Source organism: Vanessa atalanta, chromosome W, assembly GCF_905147765.1.
Source record: "Vanessa atalanta chromosome W, ilVanAtal1.2, whole genome shotgun sequence".
Classification (NCBI taxonomy): domain Eukaryota; kingdom Metazoa; phylum Arthropoda; class Insecta; order Lepidoptera; family Nymphalidae; genus Vanessa; species Vanessa atalanta.
Genome location: NC_061901.1, coordinates 5869947 through 5889476, shown reverse-complemented (window position 1 = coordinate 5889476; position 19530 = coordinate 5869947). Strand labels below are relative to the sequence as shown.

General features: G+C 34.8%; 1 protein-coding gene across 1 annotated transcript; it reads right to left on the bottom strand.

Annotated features, from left to right (window-relative positions):
- Positions 1 to 18125: 18125 nt before the first annotated feature.
- LOC125075695 lies at positions 18126 to 18878 on the bottom strand. Its single transcript, XM_047687405.1, has one exon. The coding sequence runs from the start codon at positions 18876 to 18878 to the stop codon at positions 18129 to 18131; it is 750 nt and encodes a 249-aa protein (XP_047543361.1). The 3' UTR covers positions 18126 to 18128.
- Positions 18879 to 19530: the final 652 nt, after the last annotated feature.

The following is a 19530-nucleotide window of genomic DNA, read 5'->3' as shown; positions in this document are numbered from 1 at the left end:
TTCAGTTCATCAATTTCGTCTATTAAAGTCTTGGTTTCTCCAGTATGTATTTCAATTCGTGAGAGTGCGTCAGCGTTACTATTCATTTTTCCTTTTTTATATATCACTGTAAAATCATATTCACTTAGTTTTAGTCGCCATCGTGTAAGACGAGAATTTGGTTCTTTCAAATTCATCATCCACTGTAGAGGTTTGTGGTCTGTCAGTATTTTGAATTTTCGTCCGAATAAATATGGTCTGAAGTATTTGGTCGCCCAAACTATAGCGAGAAGTTCCTTCTCGATGGTGCTATAATTAATTTCACTGTCATTCAATGTTCGGGATGCATAGCATATAGGTCTGTCAGCTCCTACTGGTCCTTGGGATAGTATGGCTCCAATGGCTAAGTTAGAAGCATCAGTCGTCAAATTAAACTCTTTGGTAAAATCGGGGTATTGTAAAATAGGGTCGTTTGTTAACAAAGTTTTACATTTTTCAAAGCTATTAATATATTCAGGGTCAAAAGTAATCTTTTTACCTTTTTCAAACATTGTGTCAGGGGTTTAGTAATTCGGGCAAAGTCGGGGATAAATTTCCGGTAGTAACCTAAGAGTCCTAAAAACTGTTTTATTTCTTTAGCTGTTTTTGGAATGGGATATTTCTTAATAGCTGCGATTTTATCGGGATTAGGCTTTATACCATCCTTACTTATGATATGTCCAAGGTAAGCTGTTTCGAGTTTGAGGAACTCTGATTTATTCATTTGAATTTTAAAATTCGATTCCCTGAGTCTTTGAAATACTTTTTCCAAATTATTCATATGTTCCTGTAATGACGTTCTAAAGATTATGATATCATCTAAGTATACGAGACATATTTCGTTTTGTAAACCTCGTAAAACGTTATCCATAACGCGTTGGAAAGTAGAGGGGGCGTTCTTCAGTCCCATGGGCATACGAAGAAACTCAAAATGTCCATGCTCTACATTAAAAGCTGTTTTCGAAATGTCCTGAGGGTCCATCTCTACCTAATAAAACCCACTTGCTAAGTCAAGAGTAGTGAAATAATTACATTTACCTAATTTGTCAAGGACGTCATTGATATTTGGAATAGGGTATTTGTCTGCTATAGTTTTTTCATTTAATTTACGATAATCTATTACGAGTCGCCATTTTTGTTTACCAGAACAGTCATTCTTTTTCGGTACCACCCAGATTGGTGAGCTCCAAGCAGAGTCAGATGGTCTAATTATTCCTTGATCTAACATTTTAGTTATTTGGTCCCTAACTTCCTGCCTATGTATAAATGGATAGCGGTAGTTTTTCGAATGCACGGGTATTTCGTCAGTGGTTCTAATTCTGTGTTTAATTTTGTTAGTAAATGTTAACGGTTCGCCTTCGATGTAAAAAACGTCCGCATATTTAGAACAAAGAGCTATTAGATTACTTTTTTCTTCGTAATTTAAATGATCCGTTCTCAAGCGTGATAGTACTTCTTGTCGGCGTGTCGTATGTCGGGTGCATATGTACTCAATATTAAACAACTCAGCACTCGCCGGCCGGTCTAAAGATAATATAATGTCGTTAGGTGTTGGGTTCTCTACCTCTAAATAACCACGGCTATTATTTACTGTGGTAAGACATTCATGGATAATACAATTGCAAATTAATTGCTCTTTAACAAAAACTTCTCCATCCGGGGAGTTAATAGGAATGCGAATTAATTTTGAAGTTCCGGCTGGGATAATGTCCTCGTATAGATTAACATTGCGAGAGTTATACATACTAATTGGATTTGAAGAAGAGCGAGTAATTAAGTATCCATCTTTTAAGTCAATTTTAGCCTCCCATTTCGTTAACAAGTCTAGTCCTATCAGTCCGTCGAAATAGTCATGGAATTTTATAAATGAATAATTTAATGTCTTGAGGATCCCTAAATTCGTCAAAGCACGGTAATGTAATAGAATACTCATTCCTACTTGTCGTATACACATTAGTCACTTCAAATGGATCGTAGTTTAATGGAAAATTTGAAAAATACTTTTCTACAGCGTGAGGGCTAATGAAAGATTGGTTTGCACCGGTATCTATTAAAAGTTTAAGCGGAGGGTTTTTAATTTGAATATACGGTAATTGTCTTTGCGTCTGTAAGTTTAATTCTATTTTGGTTTGGGTGATTTCTGATCTGAATGAAAATCCTGATCGGTACAGATAGCTTCTGACTGTGGTTCGGCTTCATTTAATAAACGGTCATTATTCGTATCGTAATAAGCAATAGCATTATCGTAATAGTCGGGTCTGTAATTGGTATTGTAGTAGTCTTCAGGTTCATTGTAGTAATTATATTCCTGTTCATAGTAGTAATCCGGGTAATTGTAATATATATTATCATACGGCAAACATTCATTCATATTCATTTCGCGAGATTTTAGGTAATTTGTAGGTGGTGGGTTACCCGATTTACGCCAGTCATGTCCAGTCATTAGGGTATGAGGTAAAGGTCTGGTATTAAAACTCTGGATTCCACTCATAGGCTTTGGCATTGAATTTTGAGGGGAATTATTCCTAGGTGACAAACGAAAAACATTACTGCGTGAATTATAATTAGGCGGTGGTGCACTAAACATCTGTTGCGTTTTTGTATGCATATTATACGGAGGTTGATTTCGATTAAAATTAAATTTAAAAGGCTGTGGTTGTTGTATAGGACGTTGTCCTACAGGCGCTGGCCAATTAAATATCGGTGGTTGAAAGTTTTGAGGACGAGATTGTGAGAATGGAATGGGTTGCATTTTAGGGGTCGACTGCTGTTTTAGTCCGTCTGTACGTTGTTGTAAATATGTAACATTTAATTCCTCCTGAACATATTCAAGAGCTTTTTCTATGGTCTCGGGTCGCATACACCGAATTCGTGAACCCAAAGGTTCTTTTAAGCCGCGAACAAATGCCTGCATAGTAACTTTTCTGTAAAGATCGCGTTTGGCGTCGATCGTAGTCGGTAAAGTCTCGTGAAGTGTAACGTATGTCATTATCGTACTGAATAGCGTTTGGCAATGGCTATAAAATTCCTGAGGAGTCTTATTTCCTTGTACGGCTAACGAGAGGTCGTTGTATAAAGCTGTTTCGTCCCGTTGGTCAGAAAAATTATTAATTAGTGAAGTTCTGATACCAAGCCAACTATCTGGTATGCCATTAGAATTAATAGTAGCGGCGGCAGTACCCGTAATTTTATTTAGTATCCCGTTTAATAGACACAAGTTAGATAATTCGCAACCAGGCGCGGTGTTTAAATATTGCGTTACAATTTGGTCGCAAATATTAATAAATCTCGTAAGTACATTAGGGTTTCCGTCAAAGTCGGGCACAATCCTAAGAATTTTATAAATGGTGTCCGGATCTTGAGACATATTAGGATTTGTATTATCTAAACCTATTAACTTAGAATTAAATTCTAAATTTAAATTTCTGTTATAATCTAAACTACGACGTCGGGCCTGCTGCGATGCAGATTCCCGATATCTATGAACTCTAGGGTGATAAATTTTGGATTGGAAATACAACTAGGATAAGAGCAACACGAGAAAAGTTCAAATGTACTCACATATACTTCATTTCTGGTTTCTCCTCGTGAATCGAAGTCTGGATTCGCCTTCCGGTTCTGCAGCTGGTCCGTAGATTCTGGATACTAGTGATGACCTAACTGTCCCTATCTAGTATCCTACCGACTGCGCCAGTTACGTTAGCTACAGTCGAAAGGTCGGAAAAAAACCAAAAACTAATTTAAACTTATTTAATTAAAAGAAATTACAATAAAACTTATTTCCTAATTAGCATGTCTAACCTACTCGATGTAAGTAATTGGAATGAAATAAAATAATATTTAAATTATAAAATCACATTTGCAATGTTACACTTAGTTTGGTTCTCACGATGAAGGAATCGCTGCATCATCAGTCCACTTGATGTGTGTGTACGTAACTAAGTATTTGCATTCGGTAGTGTTAGTAATATCAAAATATTACTATACTATGTGTACACATAGTATAGTAATATTTTGATATTACTAACAACACAAAACACAAACAATCAACACTGGCAACACTCCATAAATAATTGTTTTGTATCTGTGTCATGCTGCTGTGTATTTTGTATCTGTTCCTTTTTTAAATAAAACTCATAGTCATTCTGTTCGGTTAAAACTTTTAAAGCGAATACGTTGTTTTATTTCAGGTAGTATGAGTTTGACATTACATTATTTTTTATTTCGTCCATTAATATTAATAATAATTCATCGATGTCATAAGATTGTAAAATCATGGGAGTCTCCTGTTTTCTTAATAATCTTTGTTTTAATTTAGCCACCTCCTTATGTTTTTGAATCTTATTAATATTGAAACGACGTTTCAAAGCCCCTAAAATTAATATATAATAATAGTTTCGTATGAATTAACACAAAAATACATGATTGGAAAGGATAGGCCTTTGTCAAAGGGCACACAAACTAGCAAATATAAACATACATACTTTCATATTATATACTATACCAAAGGAATATCAGGTATATATTATATGTAATGTAACGTAATTTTGGTGCACGTTACACGTTTACATTCTTTTAAAGTAAATTCAACAAAATTATTGAATTTCTAACATAAAATATTGATTGTCATCTGTCAATTAACTTACCATAATTTAAAATTACCGCTGATTTTGACATTTGAAATAAAAATGCACTTTTTATGCATTATGCATTTCCGAACTAATTGTAATTTATTATCTTTATATTATCTTTGAGATGATCTTTGACATTTGTCTAAAGATTCACTTTCTTTCCGCTTTTGAGTCGAAATGTGACGTTAATAATTTATTTTCGAAGTTTTTATAACTTTTAATTTGTTTTAAACTTTGAATATTGTTGAAAATAGTTGTTTACATGAACAGTGAGTTCTATTTTGAAGAATTGGAAGTAAATCCATGTCGGATTATCAAAATTAATTCCGATATTTGTCGCCTCGTGGTAAGTTTTGAATCTTTCTTCGAAATTTGAATTTATTCGAATGTACTGTGTCGTAACAACGATTGTGGTTCTTTACAGGGAATTTTTAGAATATTTCCCACGATGCATTTTGTTATTTGTGAAAAATAACCGGGATTGACCGGGTGAGTCGTGTAGAATATTAAAGTTAAAGGTATAGGATTTTCAAATTTGTAATAGATCACAATTATTTCTCCTTTTACAGTTATTTTTCTACGATATTTTTCGTCGCTTATTTTCTTCAATTATTTTGTAGGGGTACTGGTCCCTAGCTTACTTGTTGTTACTATTCGTAGATATTTCTTGAGTAAAATAACACTTTCTTGCTGGTCGGATCGGAATGATTTTATTTAAAAAATGTGTCGATATATATACAAAAACTAGGAATAATATTATCCAATGAAATAATTACAGTGCATATTTAAAAAATTCCTTTGTCCAAAGAAAACGCTTACTTTTCTACCAATAGAAAGTTACAAAATTTACAATGATAAAAATTATGATTCAGCCAATTAAAAGTTATACATTACAATTGAAAATATTTTGGAAATTTAACTACGAATTAAATGTTCGATTTTTCCACCAATGACGACGCCGCAATTTCGTATGTTCATTTCGTGTGTTGACACGAAAGTCCGATAGAGCGCGCTGGGTAAGCGCCGTGTGCGCTTGCCGATTTTCGCGTAGTATGAATAGCTCCCGAATTTGGTTTTTAATTCCCCACCGACTACCTTCTGAGCCGAGGTGCGATCTCATAGGAGACACCCTCAGGACGAACGTCACTCTCGAGCCCAAAAGGGTTCACTCTAAGGCAGAGTCGTAACACTCGCCCCAACGTTCGGTGACGCTGTAAAGGCCAGTAGGGCCAACAGCAATACTCAACCATGATACAAAAAAAAGGTTTTTAATTTAGTCGGAGCGCGTCGCTGGACGTCTACGCATGTATGAATAATAATTAAGAATGCAATTCCTACAATTTCATGGATTTTTCTCTTCAGTTATTTACTTTTTCAACGCTTTTCGATGAACATTTCAACTGCATATCGTTGGATAATTTGAAGATTTAAGTAGAAGTTTACTTCTGGAAACTTATAATTTGAAGTTTACTTTGTGAAGGTGGATTTTTGGAAACTTTTAAGGAAGTAAACCCTTCTCACACTAATTTATATTACCGGATCTCGGTGTAAACATTATTGAAACTTTATTCAAATATAATTTTTCACTATTTGAATTTACTGTTTAAATTAATTTATAATTATTAAGAGTTTTGGTTTAATTAAGTTGATAAACCATGGTAGCCCTGATTACCTACATGAGCGTTTTCTGTTTTGTCCTGCTCGTGAAAGACCAGTACGAGTATGTGTGGCGTCGAAAACTCTTGAGGTACAATTTTTTAATACTACTTCCTATGGTAACGTTCGTCGTTTTCCGTTGTTGCCGCTCGCCTATGGAACTCTCTTCCAGATAATATTTTTTATAATAATGTTACAATAAGATCGTTTAAAATCAGAGTTAAGCAACACTTTCTTGCCACTAAGTTTAATTTATTTTATATGTATGTATATATTTTTTTTTGTATCTATGTAAGTTGAATGTATATATATATTATAGGTAATGGTATATATTAATGTATTTATTTGTATTTAGTGTGTAATATATTCATTTATATAAAACTAATTGATATTGTACCTACACCATAAATATGTATTACAAATAATCTCCACTAGATTCAGGGTTTCTGGAAGAGATCTCTTGTTAGAGATAAGTTATCCCTTTGTACACATTTTTCATTTATATAATTTTCTGTATACTCTGTTGGTACATAAATAAATAAATAAACTTGACTTGTTTGTAACCTTGCATGTTGCAACTAATTGTCAATTTTGACATGTATTTAAATATTTTTGATGAAATATTTGTTAAAGCTTAATTTAAACGGATGTAAACCTCCTGGCGCCCGATTATATGTATTAGATTTAAATTTAGAATATTATAAGAAAATCACTTTTTCATTTTTTTTTAATAAAATATTTTTTAACATAGATTTGCTGTCTTTGTAAATCTATTTGTAATGTTAAAATAATTTCCAACTCCAAAAAATTTTCCAACACTACCGATTTTTTTTATTTTTATTTTGCCTTAAAGAAATTTAATTTTTTTTTATTGACGTTGTCTGTCATTTTGAAGTTAGAAGCTCGGAATTTTATTTTCAGGCTACCGATTAAAAATAGTTGATACGTATTTAAGCGTTTTTGGATATTTTACGCCTAAGGGGAAAAATAGAGTTTGACATTTCGTGTATAGGATAGTTTGGAAGACCGTCATTTTTGAAGTTAGAAGTATGAAACTTTATTTTTGAGCTACTGATTACAAATGAATAGATACGTATTTAAGCGTTTCTTGATATTTTAGGCCTAAAGGGAAAAATAGGTGTTAACATTTCGTATTCAGGTTAGTCTGGAAGTCACGTGAATTTACTCGTCAATATAAACCAAACACACCCAATTTTAACATTTCAGTAAATTACCTTGTTTGGCTAGATTATTATCTTTAGTTACGTACACACACATCAAGAGGACTGATGATGCAGCGATTCCTTCATCGTGAGAACCAAACTAAGTGTAACATTGCAAATGTGATTTTATAATTTAATTATTATTTTATTTCATTCCAATTACTTACATCGAGTAGGTTAGACATGCTAATTAGGAAATAAGTTTTATTGTAATTTCTTTTAATTAAATAAGTTTAAATTAGTTTTTGGTTTTTTTTCGACCTTTCGACTGTAGCTAACGTAACTGGCGCAGTCGGTAGGATACTAGATAGGGACAGTTAGGTCATCACAAATTCACTAGTATCTAGAATCTACGGACCAGCTGCAGAACCGGAAGGCGAATCCAGACTTCGATTCACGAGGAGAAACCAGAAATGAAGTATATGTGTGTACATTTGAACTTTTCTCGTGTTGCTCTTATCCTAGTTGTATTTCCATTCCAAAATTTATCACCCTAGAGTTCATAGATATCGGGAATCTGCATCGCAGCAGGCCTGACGTCGTAGTTTAGATTGTAACAGAAATTTAAATTTAGAATTTAATTCTAAGTTAATAGGTTTAGATTATTATATTAGTTAGTGGTTAGAACGCGTGCATCTTAACCGATGGTTTCGGGTTCAAACCCAGGCAGGCACCACTGAAATTTCATGTGCTTAATTTGTGTTTATAATTCATCTCGTGCTCGGCGGTGAAGGAAAACATCGTGAGGAAACCTGCATGTGTCTAATTTCAACGAAATTCTGCCACATGTGTATTCCGCCAACCCGCATTGGAGCAGCGTGGTGGAATATGCTCCAAACCTTCTCCTCAAAGGGAGAGGAGGCCTTTATCCCAGCAGTGGGACATTTACGGGCTGCTAATGAGGTTTAGATAATACGAATCCTAATATGTCTCAAGATCCGGACACCATTTATAAAATTCTTAGGATTGTGCCCGACTTTGACGGTAACCCTAATGTACTTACGAGATTTATTAATATTTGCGACCAAATTGTAACGCAATATTTAAACACCGTGCCTGGTTGCGAATTATCTAACTTGTGTCTATTAAACGGGATACTAAATAAAATTACGGGTACTGCCGCCGCTACTATTAATTCTAATGGCATACCAGATAGTTGGCTTGGTATCAGAACTTCACTAATTAATAATTTTTCTGACCAACGGGATGAAACAGCTTTATACAACGACCTCTCGTTAGCCGTACAAGGAAATAAGACTCCTCAGGAATTTTATAGCCATTGCCAAACGCTATTCAGTACGATAATGACATACGTTACACTTCACGAGACTTTACCGACTACGATCGACGCCAAACGCGATCTTTACAGAAAAGTTACTATGCAGGCATTTGTTCGCGGCTTAAAAGAACCTTTGGGTTCACGAATTCGGTGTATGCGACCCGAAACCATAGATAAAGCTCTTGAATATGTTCAGGAGGAATTAAATGTTACATATTTACAACAACGTACAGACGGACTAAAACAGCAGTCAACCCCTAAAATGCAACCCATTCCATTCTCACAATCTCGTCCTCAAAATTTTCAACCACCGATATTTAATTGGCCAGCCCCTGTAGGACAACGTCCTATACAACAACCACAGCCTTTTAAATTTAATTTTAATCGAAATCAACCTCCGTATAATATGCATACAAAAACGCAACAGATGTTTAGTGCACCACCGCCTAATTATAATTCACGCAGTAATGTTTTTCGTTTGTCACCTAGGAATAATTCCCCTCAAAATTCAATGCCAAAGCCTATGAGTGGAATCCAGAGTTTTAATACCAGACCTTTACCTCATACCCTAATGACTGCACATGACTGGCGTAAATCGGGTAACCCACCACCTCCAAATTACCTAAAATCTCGCGAAATGAATATGAACGAATGTTTGCCGTATGATAATATATATTACAACTACCCGGATTACTACTATGAACAGGAATATAATTACTACAATGAACCTGAAGACTACTACAATACCAATTACAGACCCGACTATTACGATAATGCTATTGCTTATTACGATACGAATAATGACCGTTTATTAAATGAAAACGAACCACAGTTAGAAGCTATTTGTACCGATCAGGATTTTCATTCAGACCAGAAATCACCCAAACCAAAATAGAATTAAACTTACAGACGCAAAGACAATTACCGTATATTCAAATTAAAAACCCTCCGCTTAAACTTTTAATAGATACCGGTGCAAACCAATCTTTCTTAACCCCTTACGCTGTAGAAAAGTATTTTTCAAATTTTCCATTAAACTACGATCCATTTGAAGTAACTAATGTGTATACGACAAGTAGGAATGAGTATTCTATTACATTACCGTGCTTTGACGAATTTAGGGATCCTCAAGACATTAAATTATTCATTTATAAATTCCATGACTATTTCGACGGACTGATAGGACTAGACATGTTAACAAAATGGGAGGCTAAAATTGACTTAAAAGACGGATACTTAATTACTTGCACTTCTTCAAATCCAATTAGTATGTATAACTCTCGCAATGTTAATTTATACATAGGCAGGAAGTTCGGTACCAAATAACTAAAATGTTAGATCAAGGAATAATTAGACCATCTGACTCTGCTTGGAGCTCACCAATCTGGGTGGTACCGAAAAAGAATGACTGTTCTGGTAAACAAAAATGGCGACTCGTAATAGATTATCGTAAATTAAATTAAAAAACTATAGAAGACAAATATCAATGACAAATACCCTATTCCAAATATCAATGACGTCCTTGACAAATTAGGTAAATGTAATTATTTCACTACTCTTGACTTAGCAAGTGAGTTTTATTAGGTAGAGATGGAACTTCAGGACATTTCGAAAACAGCTTTTAATGTAGAGCATGGACATTTTGAGTTTCTTCGTATGCCCATGGGACTGAAGAACGCCCCCTCTACTTTCCAACGCGTTATGGATAACGTTTTACGAGGTTTACAAAACGAAATATGTCTCGTATACTTAGATGATATCATAATCTTTAGCACGTCATTACAGGAACAAATGAATAATTTGGAAAAAGTATTTCAAAGACTCAGGGAATCGAATTTTAAAATTCAAATGAATAAATCAGAGTTCCTAAAACTCGAAACAGCTTACCTTGGACATATCATAAGTAAGGATGGTATAAAGCCTAATCCCGATAAAATCGCAGCTATTAAGAAATATCCCATTCCAAAAACAGCTAAAGAAATAAAACAGTTTTTAGGACTCTTAGGTTACTACCGGAAATTTATCCCCGACTTTGCCCGTATTACTAACACAATGTTTGAAAAAAGGTAAAAAGATTACTTTTGACCCTGAATATATTAATAGCTTTGAAAAATGTAAAACTTTGTTAACAAACGACCCTATTTTACAATACCCTGATTTTACCAAAGAGTTTAATTTGACGACTGACGCTTCTAACTTAGCCATTGGAGCCATACTATCCCAAGGACCAGTAGGAGCTGACAGACCTGTATTCTATGCATCCCGAACATTGAATGACAGTGAAATTAATTATAGCACCATTGAGAAGGAACTTCTCGCTATAGTTTGGGCGACCAAATACTTCAGACCATATTTATTCGGACGAAAATTCAAAATACTGACAGACCACAAACCTCTACAGTGGATGATGAATTTGAAAGAACCAAATTCTCGTCTCACACGATGGCGACTAAAACTAAGTGAATATGACTTTACGGTGATATATAAAAAAGGAAAAATGAATAGTAACGCTGACGCACTCTCACGAATTGAAATACATACTGGAGAAACCAAGACTTTAATAGACGAAATTGATGAACTGAATTCCTTATTAGGTAACACCTCCGATTTTATATCCTCTGCTGTGAGAGATCCCCCTGACAATGTACCTCCAGAACAAAATCCATCTGAAAATGCATCTCTAATAGTAAATCCTTCTGAAATAATACGAAATTCCCCTGAACATGCACCACCACCTTCAAACTCCTCGACCGATACTGTACATTCTGAAAAGGAAAATCCTATATTAAATATACCCATTACAGACGACCCTCTTAACAGATTTAGTAGGCAAATATGTTTTACAATACATGAAAACCAACAGTGACGAAGCCATTCGATAACCACACGCGAACCTCCATACAATAATTAGAATCCAACTTAGAAGAAGAAGTAGTTAACGCCATAAAATAATTCGTTAATCCTAAAATTAAAACCGGTATACTTATAAGTCCGCCTCTCGGAATGTATTCTATAATTCCTATAATTCAAGAAAAGTTAAAAAGTTCATCGATGAACCTCGTTTTGACGAAATTTGAAATTGAAAATATAAAAGAATATTTACGGCAACAGGAGATAATTTCTCATTATCATAATGGAAAGACAAACCATCGTGGAGTAAATGAATGCTACCTTGCCCTATCTCGAAAATACTATTGGCCGAATATGAAGAAACATATTTCAAAATTCATAAATGAATGCACAATATGCGGACAAGCTAAATATGATAGGAATCCAATCAGACCTCAATTCAACGTAGTACCCCCAGCTAGTAAACCTTTTGAAATTATGCACATAGACTTATTCACTGTACATAATGAAAAATATATAACCTTCGTAGACGTTTTTACCAAATATGGTCAAGCGTACCATTTGCGTGATGGAACAGCCATAAGCATTTTACAAGCTTTATTAAAGTTTTGTACCCATCATGGTGTACCTATAAATATAGTTACCGATAACGGAACAGAATTTACTAATCAATTATTTTCAGAATTTACACGATTACACAAAATCAACCATCATAAAATTTTAGCTCACTCTCCTAACGATAATGGTAACATTGAACGGTTTCACTCGACAATATTAGAACATCTTCGTATCCTGAAGTTAAAACATAAAGATGAGCCCATAATCAACCTCATGCCATATGCCATTATTGCTTATAATAGTTCCATACATGACTTTACTAGATGTAGACCCTTTGACTTACTAAACGGACATTTTGACCCGAGAGACTGCGTTGACATAGATTTCACTCAACACTTATTGCAACAATACTCATTAAATCATAAAGAAAGAATGAAAGAAGTGTATAACATTATAAACAGTACTTCTCTTGAGAACCGTAGAGCCTTAATTGAAAATAGAAATAGGACTCGAGAGCCAGAAGTTGAGTATGCACCCCAACAACAAGTCTTCATTAGGAATCCTCTTGCTAGCCGTCAGAAAACAGCATCACGATTTACATAAGATACAGTTCTAGCTGACTTGCCTATCCACATCTATACCTACTAAAAAACGTGGTCCTGTAGCAAAATCTAGATTAAAACGAGTCCCTAAAGGAGCTAACTTGTTACAGGATAGTGCTACTCCTGCTGACCATTCACATGACAGACTCTCGCGAGATAAAACTTGAAAACTTGGACGATGGACCTGGATTATTACCGTATAAACTTGGACCGATAAGACTTACTACCCACCACCATACATTTCTACAGTATATTAAGTTAGACAATATAGAAAATAAAATAGAACTTTTAACGACCCAATTAAATAATCTTCAAACCTTCTTAATAATGATACGTACTTACTCTACGAACTCCAAATAAATTATCTTACTGAAAAGCTTCAAAAAGTCTCTGATCAATTAAGGTCTTTGGAACCAAATCGCGTTAAAAGAGGTCTTGTAGACAGCTTAGGTTCCGTAATTAAAAGTATTACAGGCAACCTGGATTATCAAGACGCATTAAATTATAATAATGCTATTAAATTATTTGAAAGTAATCAAGATAGAATAGTATCCGAGTTTAATAATCATGTTAGTTTAAGTAAGGAATGGATGCTAAAACATACTTAACGAACTAGTTGAAAACCAAATTAAAATTAACGATACTTTACAGCTTATTTTAAATTCTAATGTCTATAAAGAAAATAGTTTACTTAAGTATGCGAAACTTGCTCAACTTTTGGTAATAATAGGAGAAAATGTAGAAGACCTGATGACTGAATTAATTAGAATAGAAAATATGTTAGCTTTTATTCGTGTTTCTAGCACTCACCATTCCATGTTAGATATACATGTTTTAAAATTAATGATAGATAAGTTAACAAAGTTATATAATAAGAATCAAATTATAGACTTAGAATTAAGGGAATACTATAATATTATAGAACCGGGATATTATTATACGGAGAAGCAAATAGTAATAATTTTTAAATTTCCAATAGTTTCCTCGGATATCTATGATCTCTATAAACTTTCCATTGTACCTAATAAAGTCCAAACTGCCCTTATACCTCCATATCCCTTCATAGCAATTAACGAGAAATCGTTCACGTACATAGAGACAAAAATGTCCGAAGGTCAAAAACTGGTATCTTTGTGAAAAGGAAGTAAATCAACGCATCCGTACAGAACCAGACTGCGTGCAACAACTCATTGTTCATCAGGTCCTAAAGGAATACTGTCGTTACACAACCGTAACTCTAGCAAGAGAAGCAATAGAAAAGCTGGATGATCAACATTATTTATTTATTTAACACTTTTTTGTACACCACAAGCACAATTACAAACGATTACAAAATATACAAACTAATAAACTAATGGTGAAACAAAAGGCGGCCTTATGGCTTATTAGCCATTTCTTCCAGACTACCTTGGGTTAGAGGATTGTGTTTGGAAGACAGTATAGGGTGGTGCAATTTAAAATACTCTTAAAATAAATACAACCTAAACACATACAAAAATAAATAACAGTAATAAATATTCAATAATATGCATACGTACATATATCAATAAATACATACATACATACATACTTACATTCATACAAACAAATACATATAAATACATTCATACATACATACATACATACATATACATAATACATACATATATGACGTTATTAAATATTTGTCATAATCATGTCGTCATCATTACTGTGATGAGAGATATAAGTTATTAACAGAGTTTTTAAATGCGTGTAAGGATTTTGACAGTCGAATGCTCATTGGCAAGTCGTTCCAAAGAGTTATAGCCTGAACAGTGAACGACTGGCTGTAAAATTTGGTGTTATGAGCAGGCATTTTCAGTACGAGACTACGTGTTGGTCGAATTCTAGACTGGTCTCCTAAAAATTCAAATTTCTCCTTCAGATAATGAGGAGCATTTGGATTAAATAACACACAGTACAGAAGAGAAAGAGTATGCAGGTTCCGGCGACGGCGTATAGGAAGCCACTTGAGCTTTGAACGAAACTTTGAAACGTGGTCATACTTTCGGAGACCGAAAATAAACCGAATAGCTAGATTTTGTAATCGCTCAAGATAATTAAGTTGGTCCTCGGTTAGATTAAGATAGCTTGCGTCCGCGTAATCGAGTATTGAAAGAAGGAGAGAGTTTGCAAGCATAGTTTTGGTAGGAATTGGCAGTACATTTTGAAGTCGTCGCAAAGAACTTAAGGAGGCGTATGTTTTTTTTCCAATTTGCTTTAAATGCTCCGACCAGGAAAGAGTACTATCAAGCTGTATGCCAAGGTCTCTAACAGTGGAGCAGTAGGACAAGTTAGTACCATTGTACACAACCCGTGGTATCTCCGCCCAATCAACTCTTGCCATCATGGCTGAACTGCCAACAACAATGACCTGTGACTTTGCGGGATTGATGTTAAGCCCATACCGTTGACTCCATTTATGAATAGCCAACAAATCATTGTTGATGGCGGCGACAGCATCAGATAATCTATCAAGGGTTGAGTGTCGGTAAATTTGGATATCGTCTGCATACATATGGTAGAGAGAAGAGATGAGTAATTGAATTAATGAAGATTGAGAAAAGTAATGGAGACAACACGCCACCTTGAGGTACCCCAGCGCGGACTTCGCGCCATGACGAGTATGTTTCGTCCACACGAACTCGCTGTCTTCGGCCACTGAGGTAACTTTGAAGCCAGTTTTTTACGGATGGAGATATGTTAAAAGAACATAACATACTCAACAAGATGTCATGGTCAACGCAATTAAATGCGTTACTAAAATCAAGAAGCACTAAGATTGTGAGTTGTTTGGAATCCATGGCCAATCGAATGTCGTCTGTGACTTTAACTAAAGCTGTAGCCGTACTATGACCTGCACGGAAACCTGATTGGAGAGGGTTGAGAAGGAACTCATTAAGGAAACTATTTAGTTGGTGTGAGACGAGCTTTTCAAGGACCTTGGATAGGAAAGGAAGAATTGAAATGGGACGGAAATCAGAAGCTGTTAAGGGATTACCTTTTTTAGGGATGGGGATAATTTGCGCATCCTTCCATGTATCAGGAAACTTACTGCAGGTAAGGGAAAAATTTAGGATATGGGTCAAAATGGGAATCACAATGTCGAGGATGGGAATGATCATATTACGGCTGATACTATCTGTGCCAACAGCATTCGAGGATATAGACATAATGTTCTTTTTAACATCACATTCGGTAAAAGACGTGAAGCTAAACGGAGGAAAGGTAGGAGTTGGGTAAGTAGAAATAATATTTAATGTGTTTATTTTATCGCCACTATTAAGTGAGTTTGAAGATGAGAAGTGTTGGCTCAAAAGTTCAATATCTATATTAACAGGGGTATTATGAGAAGATTTACCAACTCCGAGTGATTCGAGAAATTTCCATGTTTTCGCTGTGTCGCCGTTTTCGACAGATTGATAAATATGGCGTCGTTGTGCATCTCTACAAGATGTATTGCAACGATTTCGCGCTTTGTTATACTTCTCCCTGTTAGAGTCGGAGTCATTTAATTTAAATTTGTACTTGACCTTATTCTTTTGTTTTATAAGGTATTTTATTTGGTCCGTCAACCAAGGTACTGGAAGATGTTTTCTTTTAATTGGTTTTATAGGTGCATGTTTGTCATACAGCTGCGTTATTAACGAGTTAAACACATTAAGTTTTTGGTCAATTGTCTCAGCAGTGTAGACCGCAGACCAATCTAACTGAACAGCATCATCACAAAGCCGGCTTAGATCCATTCCACCAAAACTACGCTGCAGAAGTATTCTCGGTTTGAATTTAGGAGGACGGAGTTTATATGAGAGATAAATCATGTCATGATAGGAAAAGGCATCGGCGGAACATTGGCCGAATTTAGCAACAGAATCTGAGGAAGAGACCATAATAAGGTCAAGAAGCGATGGAGAACAGCCGGGGAAATAATGGGTAGCCGATAGGGGTAAAATTTTTATATTATGGGATTCTGTTAAAGCCACTAATTTCTTACTATTGGTGTCACCTTTAAGTAAGCACGTATTAAAATCACCCATTATAATGGAATGGCTGTAATTAGGTGTTAAATTATCTAATAGGGTTTCAAAAAAAGAATAGTAATTATTCTGAGAATTAGGGTTATAATACACGCCAAGAAGGATTTTAGTGCAGTTGGAAAGTGAGACTTCAATAAATAGATGTTCGGCTGCATCGAATTGAGCAGATGGGGTTGACAAACTAAGTATGGTGAACGAGATGTGGGATCTTAAATAGATCGCCACCCCACCCCCTCGCTTACCAATGCGGTCGTTGCGAATAAGTCTAAAACCTGGTAATGCGTAAGACGTAGACGGTAGACATGGCTGCAGCCATGTCTCAGATATAAGTATGGCGTGAATATTATGGGAATCAAATGACGCAAGCATATCAGGATAATGAGCCGGTATACTTTGAGCATTAATATGTATGATATTAAAATTTTTCAAGCAATCTGAGAAATAAGTATCTATGGCGACATTAAGTGGAAGAGGAGATGTACTGTGGTAACTATCATCATTCGACGAATCGTCGAACGACGACAAAGACAAAAAATAATCACTATCAATACTAATATTAGACGACATAACAAATATATATGGACTATAATTATATATAAAATATTATAATAATAATAATAATAAAAAAATAAATAAATAAATAAAATAGTCAAAATAAAAAAAAAAAAAATCTAATAAAAAAATAAAAATAAAATACACAATTATAATATTAAAGTGCAATCACCAACAATCTTCTAACCCACCAGCTACATGAAATAACAAGAGAAAAATGAATGAACTATGACAAAACAAAGTTATAGTTACAACTTAAACAACAGATAAAAAAAAAAAAAAAATTAAATAAAAACACTATAACAAAAATACAAGTAATCAAAAACACAGAGAAAAAAAGAACACCACAAAAAATAAAGAAAATTAAAATAATTTCTAGTAAAAATTTAAATTAAGAAAAAGTTATCAACATAAATGCCTGCATAGCAAAGTTACAGAAGGGTTTGAATGGAATCTTTACCTCACTTAGACTAACAATTTCCGAACGCAGCATAAAAAAAAAAAAGCTTATATGTAATCTGTTAGCTGTCAAATGTCAATTACAATATAACTTATTGTGCAATATTATGAAGTTATCTTTGTTATTGTTAGTTAAAAGTGGGTAAAAGTAAAGTAAGTCAATGTATGAAAAGTGATATAAATTAATTCATGTAAACAAAGACGCGAATACATACTGAGGCGGACTACCAATGCTCAAAACTTTACGTTAGTTTTTTCACAGTCCTCTTAAGCCTAGGATTAATGCCTTTGGATGGTTTGGGGGCTTCCTCGGCATCAGGTGACGTCTGCGGGACTGAGGAATCGCTCTCAGCACTCCGAATAGCTTGCAATTCCGCCATGGTGGTAATACGATGCCGCGAGCCATCCGGAGACAAGACTATAATGAACCCGTCTCTGGTCCAACACTTTGCAACCCCAAACCTTTGTCTTGCAGCCAGGAATGTTTTGTGGCGGCCCTTTGTGAGAAATTCGGACATGGTTATTCCGGAGCCTTTCAAACTGGACTTGGTGGACCAGACCTTATCTTTGACAGATTGGTCTATAAATTTTATCAATACAGGACGGGGCTTCTTCGTAACCATATGCCCTAAACGATGACAATGTCTAAAGGAGTCGGGGCTAATATTTGGAATATTCAGATGTTCAGCTAAAGTTTTTGAGGCACGCACAGCGACATTCTCTTTAGAATCTTCAGCAATTCCATGCAACAGAATAATTTTCTTCCTAGAATGCATTTCTAATTGGTCATATTGCCTTGATAAGAATTCGACTTGTAGTTGTAAATTTTCTAAGGCTGTCAGAACAAATGACCGAAATATATTGAACTGACTGTTAATATTCGATGTGGGGCTCGTTGCTGGGATGGAGGTCTTTAATTCTTTTTGGAATTCAGACATTTTTGTATTAAATAGTGCAGTGAGTTCTTCTATTGTGTTCTTGATAGACTCCATAGTTATAGATATGTATAAGAGGAGTAAATATTTTAGCTTACTTTGTTGTATATAGTTAAGTCACAGTTGTTATTTGATGTTGCAGTAGCTGGCAGTTGGTAAGTGGTCACATATACATATAAAGTTTAGATTTTAAAACTGATTTTATATTTTATTTATCAATAAATTAAGAGCATTAAAATTTACGACTTTGTTATTCCACGCCTACCCGCTATACATTATGTACTTTCTTTTCCTCATCTTACGAAAGTACAGTTAGTCTGCAATAGAGAAGAATTCACTTCGCTCCAGGGCAGCTACCTAATTACCATCCCTGTGAATTGCCACATGAAAACAGAAGAATTCACCATCATGAACGACAACGATGAAATAAAAGGCCAGCCGCTGAAGTTATTGCAAATAACATCCAGTGCAACCACTCAAGATGTTCAGACTCGTCTCAACCTCAACTCAATAAATCTGCAGGAGCTTCACAGTGCTCAAGATAAAATCATTCAAGAGGGAACATTACAACTCGATAAACCACAACTGGATACTCTATCATACTACAATTCCCTTATAGATTCATTCGGGTCAAGTGTGCGCACATTGGTAGTTAAGGGCTCACTTCATTTAAAATAAAGGAGTTAAGAATATTAAAACATTGCATAGA

Excerpts from the sequence above, each read along its gene's own strand:
- LOC125075695 (XM_047687405.1), bottom strand. The coding sequence starts at position 18,878 with ATGGAGTCTATCAAGAACACAATAGAAGAACTCACTGCACTATTTAAT.